The 6,404-nt window shown below is 40.7% G+C and overlaps 1 protein-coding gene and 1 non-coding gene across 2 annotated transcripts; both read left to right on the top strand.

The window, feature by feature from the left end:
* The first annotated feature begins 391 nt into the window (after positions 1 to 391).
* TRNAF-AAA (transfer RNA phenylalanine (anticodon AAA)) lies at positions 392 to 474 on the top strand. Its single transcript has one exon. It is a non-coding gene; the product is annotated as a tRNA-Phe (tRNA).
* A 1,059-nt stretch (positions 475 to 1,533) lies between these two features.
* On the top strand, positions 1,534 to 4,889 carry LOC147637491 (eukaryotic translation initiation factor 5-like). Its single transcript, XM_086799277.1, has 2 exons — positions 1,534 to 1,665; positions 3,051 to 4,889. Exon 2 carries the CDS (start codon positions 3,327 to 3,329, stop codon positions 4,707 to 4,709), a length of 1,383 nt encoding a protein of 460 aa, XP_086655403.1. The 5' UTR covers positions 1,534 to 1,665; positions 3,051 to 3,326; the 3' UTR covers positions 4,710 to 4,889.
* The last annotated feature ends 1,515 nt before the right edge of the window (positions 4,890 to 6,404 follow it).

Raw genomic sequence — 6,404 nt, 5'->3', positions numbered from 1 at the left:
GCCATGCTAACAAGGATACCTAAAAGATCAATTATGTAAAGCCATGCCAATGAGATCAATTGGGATGTGCGTACCTATGTCTCACAACAAGGTAATCATGCAATGGTCAATCTCACCGTACAAGTTCAATAAATTTACAGCTCTCTTGAATAGTCAAACAAACTTAAAGGCACAAAGATATGGAACAGAGAGGAATTAACCCCAATGAAACTCAAGTAGAAGAATGTCGAATTAGCCAAGGCTTGAGTAGTGCACAAAGAAGGCAAGTGGACGTTCTATTGTGAAGGTTCGATTAGTCCATTGGAAGGGGTTAGGACGTGTGGATTGACCGATTTCTCTCTTCCCAATCGCGATCTTGGCTCTGAAAGTCAGTCAAAGCTTACTTTGAACGGGGAGAGTGGCCGAGTGGTTAAAAGCGATAGATTAAAAATCTATTGAAGGTTTTCTACGTAGGTTCGAATCCCACCTCTCCCAATAGGTTATGTTTGAAAAAGATTTACGCTTTCACTGCTAATGTTTTTGCAATGTTTTTCCTTGGCACATTTTCCAATTAAATGTATAAAAATACATTGAAATGACAAAATTTTTAGTTTCGCCTAGAAGACTAGAGACTTTGACCAAACCGACACCTGGTGCGGTTCTTGCCGGGAGAGCGAGAAAAAAGCAACAAGCTAGGGTTTGTTGAGAGCGAGCCAAATAGATCAAGAAATAGATTGGTTTTAAGGTGCATTTGGCATAATAACATCCCTCTTAGTTGATAGGTAGGTCTTTCTTTTTAAATGATTTCTCTTGCTGCACCAGAAATTTGGCTTAAGACCTCCACCGTCTTCATGTTATTTAATTGTCTCATAGGTCACCTTGGCCTTTCGTAGAGCTTGATATAACTCTCTCTCTCTCTCTCTCTCTCTCTCTCTAGTTTGTCAGATAGGAGACCTCTAGCCATGACGTTTGCATCTCTGTAATTATTTCTTCTAGTTCATGCTCACACGTTGATCGTGTGATGAGGAGGGCTGTCATGTGGTGTAGGTGAAGGAATACTAGCATGGGGGAAGAAACCTCCTAAAGCTAGTCCTAGTGTGTTCACACACATCAATACCAAATATGGCTATATCGTGAGAACAAGGGGAGACAGGGCACACAGGGCACCAATGTGTGGAAGGGAGAATCGAAAGATCATGTAAGGTTCAAACCCTTAGAATGCTAAGGTTCAACCTTAGCATTTAATAATTGGGGTGATTAATGAATAGGTGTACTAGACTTTTGAGTGACTATATAGATATGTATTTTTGTGAGGACCCAGCTGCGCGTGTTGTGAACATATGGCTTTCCACTAAACTAAGACTTTTGAGTGACTATATAGGTAATGCATTTTTGGACAAACGTTTTTGAAATGTTTTTTATCTTCGCACGTTTTCCAATTAATACATGAAATGGCATTTTTGGGGAAAAATTAGCTTGACGAGGGAAAAGAGAAATGGGACTTTGACCCGACCGACAGCTGGCGTTAAACGCGGAGAAAAAAAGCAAAAAGCTAGGGTTTGTTGAGAGCAAATCAAAATAAGCCCCAAGTCTTCGCTCGTCTGCCTCCCAAGCACCGTCAACACAGAAGAAGAGCGCAGACTTATCTGAAGTCCCGTTTTCGATCCTCGCTTTCTGCTCTCACAGGTATGTGTTTCTCCTCTTATTGATTTCTGTTGGATCCATCCATGTTTCCCCTTTACACTACCCGAAACTAGGTTCTGTTCGTTACTCTCAGATTTCTGTATATTCAGATGAGATTGTGATTTCTGTTTGAAGCGATGAGATCTGACAGAGGTAGATGGATTGGTGCTTTTTTTTTTGGGGGGTTTAGTCTTGCTTAAGATCGCATAGCCTGTTCATTTCTTGTCGGATTTCAACTATGATTCATCCATATACAGCACAGAATCCTTGCAGTAGCTATTTGTGGTATACGATTTGCTCTTCTTTATTACGAAAGCTTAGATTTCGTTGAGCAACGGAAGCTCACAGATCATAGAGAAAATCCTCTGAACTTAGACAAGATTATCATACTTGAAAGACTTGATTATCATGCTTAGGTGATATAGAGAGGATCAATATTTTCTTATCAATCTTACAGGGGACCTAAAGGCAGACCAACACGGTCCGATGAGACGCATGATTATCATGCTTAGAGGGGATTTAGACCATCATGTCGAGAGGGGACTCTAGACAAGGTTTTTTTTTATCATGCTTAGAGGTGACTTAGATGCTATTAGATTATGCTATTTTGTTTCTTACATGCTTGTACAGTGTCATCTAGCTGTTATATGTAGTTTTATGCTTCGGAGGGATATGGGTTTATGTTCTGTTTTCACATGTCCCAAGCACAAGGATATGTTTAGGGTAGTAGGTTTTTCTTTTTGTTAACGTTGAGGAGGGATATGGGTTTATGTTCTGTTTTCACATGTCAAGCACAAGGATATGTTTGGGGGAGTAGGTTTTTCTTTTTGTTATTTTTAATGCTTAATGTTGTTAGGTTTTGGTGTTCTCCGGACTGTATGAGAGAGAGAGAGAAAGAGAGATGTTGCAGATACTTTCTTCAAAGAAATCTCTAGCGAAGTCCGTAAATTTCCCATCATAGATAACCAATTGTAACAAAATTAGGCTCTGCATTTTTGTGCTGGTCACTCTATCTTCAAATGCTTACTCTGTCCAATGTTTCCAATTTTCTGTAGCAAAGACCTATTGAACTTAGTTGCTCATGTTGTGTCTTTGTATTTGTTAGAACATGATAACAGCCTTTTGCTCAAGTTGAATTCTTCCAGGTAGCCCACTCGAGTCATTTTTTTGGTTAGTTTACTTACTAGGATTTCTAGGTTGGTGGTTATAGCTTCTATTTCAAAGATTCATCAGATGCGATATAAATCACGGCTTGTGGTTTGAAGGTTTTCAATGCTACTCAAAGTTAATAAAGAAGCTTTTCTTTCACATCCTTTGATTATTGCTATGTCTTTGTGTAGCAGTCAGCTAACTGAGAATTATTTTGCTGATAAATCCTCTCTGTTCAGGCCATTTTTAAGGAGTGTGGGACATCTTCTGTCATGTGCGAACAGACTGCCTGTATGCAGCCCGAGTTGATTCGGAATCAGAGTTGTATGCATCCTTGGTTTCCGCAACTTACAAGCGAGGTGTGTCCTTGCACTTACCCTTGCCCATCTCCTCATCTCTGGGGTGCCTTCTGCCTGTGGTCTTGGTGTGAGGATATCCATCTGGTGCAGCCTGAAGAAGACATTATTTCTGTTGCAAGGGTTGGTGGGTTTAAGGTTGATCACTAACACATTAGAATGGCTCTGTTGAACATTGGGGCTAGCAACAAGGATGATGCCTTCTACAGGTATAAGATGCCTCGGCTCATCACCAAGATAGAAGGACGTGGAAATGGAATTAAAACAAACCTTGTCAACATGGTTGATGTTGCAAAGGCTCTGGCCAGGCCTCCAGCCTACACCACCAAGTTTTTTGGGTGCGAACTTGGAGCACAATCGAAGTTCGATGAGAAAACGGGCACTGCAATAGTGAATGGAGCTCACGATACTTCTAAGCTGGCAGGGCTACTGGAGATTTTCATAAAAAAGTTTGTCCAGTGTTATGGATGTGGGAATCCAGAGACTGAGATAGTCATCACAAAAAATCAGCTAATAAATCTGAAATGTGCGGCATGTGGATTCGTCTCTGAGGTGGACATGCGAGACAAGCTGACAACCTTTATACTGAAGAACCCTCCAGAGCAGAAAAAGAAAAGCTCTGACAAGAAAGGAATGAGAAGAGCTGAGAAGGAGAGGCTAAAGGAAGGCGAGGCACTGGATGAGGAGATGAAACGGGCCAAAAAGGAAACCAAGAAGAAGAAGGGTCATGAAGATGACAATCATGTTTCTAAGAAGAAGGCATCCAGTTCTGATGAAGAGGAGCATTCTCCTACTTCTAGTCAAGGTGAACATGCAGAGGAAGCTGAAGAAGAAGAGGATGATGTGCAGTGGCAAACTGACACTTCTTTCAAAGCAGCGCAGCTGCGCATTAAAGAGCAGCTAACTTCAGCTACAAGTGAGATGGTTATGCTGAATACTATAAGCGATGATCTTGAAAAGGCAGCTGGTTCAAAGATCAAGGACGGTAAGCTTACAACCAAGAAAAGCCCTTTGAAGAAAGGGGATACTGGCATCAATGAAGATGACGTTATTGCACTCAAGGAGCTGAGTCTTCATGATAAACTTGTGAAGGATTTCAAGGGATGTCTTCTGAGTGGCTTTGATGCAAGTCAACTAGCAGCGCACCTACATGTGGACAGAACCCATGTTTCTGAGCAGGAAGCCATGAATGCTTACTTTGGGGCTCTCTTTGAAGGGATTTCAAAAGGTTTGGCCAAGGAAGTTGGCAAGAAGAAGTCATATTTGTCAAAAGTGGTCATAGATGAACATGGTCAGGAATTGCTTCTTGGGGCAGTTGAGGCATACTTTGCATGTGGACCTCTTGAAATCAGGAAGGAGGTGGAGGTTGCTGGGGTGTTGAAAATGCTTTATGACTCGGATATTCTAGAGGAGGAGCCTATCTTGGCCTGGTATGACGAAGGTGCTGCTGATGGGCTTGATTCCAAAACCGGCCAGGTTAAGAAGTTAGCAACTCGATTTGTTGAGTGGCTTAGGAATGCTGAATCAGAGGATGAAGATTGATTTGCCGATAGTATTCATTACTTGGTTGTGCTTGGTAGTGTTATAAATTGTTTTAAATTATTGTGTGGACCATCAATTTTGGCTGCAGGAGCAGCTGTAGTGGTATGACACTTTTTACCTGCGTTTCTTTGCTTTGCAGTGTGGGTTTTTAGAAAAAGAGTGCTATGAAGTGGTTCTTTCTGTGATTTCTAGCCATAGAATTTTGGAGTTTTCATTCAATGCTATTGCTTATTACTATTAGCCTGAGCTATCTGATGTGGTTTTTATTTGGATTTGCTTATCACTATTAGCCTGAGCTATCTGGTGTAGTTTTTATTTGGATTTTCTGTTTGAATTGAGCATGCATTTTGTTTGGCCTTAATGGGTTTTGGAGTAGTGCTAGTTAAGACAGTATGTGTTGGATCTTACAGTAAATCACGGGGAACCAGACTGGATTTACAGGTCTATCTTGTCTGTAAGGCAATAAGTTTTCTTTGTTGCTGTCACATTTGTGTGTGTAGATTCAAGTGTTATCTAAAAAGTGCCGAAACTTGACACATTGAGGGTGCAAATTCTGGTTGCATAGTCCAAGGTTAAAGTCATGAGAAGGAATCTGTTCCTCAGTTGAGAAGGTAGCAAAGAGATAGTTTCTGCCAAGAGCAAGCTTGGCTATGAGCTCTAAACTTGCTCTAAATCTACATTGTGATGTGAGTTGGTAAAAGTGGTCTTTGTTTGAAGAAGGGAGAAGAAAGTACCTTTTGTGTTGATGGGTTAGGGAAGGGAGAGAAGTCGAAGCAGTTCAATAGAAAAGAGTAGAGAGAATGGGTGTAGAAGCAGCAGGCAAAACAAAACTGTTGAAGAACCAAATCTCCTGTCGTGTAAGAATCTGCTCCTGTGTAGTCTCTGTTGCAGACAGTGCCAATTACATGCCAGAGCATTTTGTTGGCTTGACAATGATTAAATAAAGGTGCCTAGGAGACAGGTTTGAAGTTTAGAGTATGTACGTGAGGTGGAAGAAGTATGTTTTGCAAAACACTAACTCGTGATGAAGCATTTATGTTTTTAAACGTATGATAGTTCACATTAAGACTCCCCCCGTCACAGATTTTCATTAAAAGATATGAGATGGGAAGCGTTTGGGAAGGGTTGAGTTGAAAGTCCAGAATTGCATTGATTCGAGAAAGTGAAGTATCCCTACCACAACGAATCAAGAACATTGATGGCCTCTAACCTTGTCTACCATTGAGTTTTTTGGACATACGCTTCTCTATTATGGTTGCAAACTTAGTATGTGTCTAAAGAATATGGTTACAGGGTGTAGATGGTGAACCTGCCCCATGTCGTGAAACAAATGAAGTCATTAGGGGGGCATCAGAAGCTACTAAATAACACACCATGTATAACTGTACCTTAAAAATCCCTTAGAGTGAAAATCATCCATCCATTTTAGTCTCTTCTTAGTTAGTTCTCAACATCATTGGATATAAAGGCAAGTCAAAAATATTTATATATCTAGGTGTTTCAACACTTATTTTTTCAATCTCTATTATTATGTTTTTCCAATAGTATTCGGTGTGTGGGGTGATGTATTCAGATGAGAGAAGGGGGCCATTGGTCCTTTTTGTTGTGCCTTGTGTTGCCAATAGTTTACGTAGCCTAGTGAAAAAGACTAGTACTCAACCCGCACGTTGTTGCGGTATGTAAAAGACATTAAGA

The sequence above is a fragment of the Cibotium barometz genome, chromosome 6 (genome assembly GCF_041138505.1).
Source record: "Cibotium barometz isolate CiBa-2024 chromosome 6, ASM4113850v1, whole genome shotgun sequence".
Taxonomy (NCBI): Eukaryota; Viridiplantae; Streptophyta; class Polypodiopsida; order Cyatheales; family Cibotiaceae; genus Cibotium; species Cibotium barometz.
This window is presented reverse-complemented; position numbering and strand designations above follow the sequence as displayed.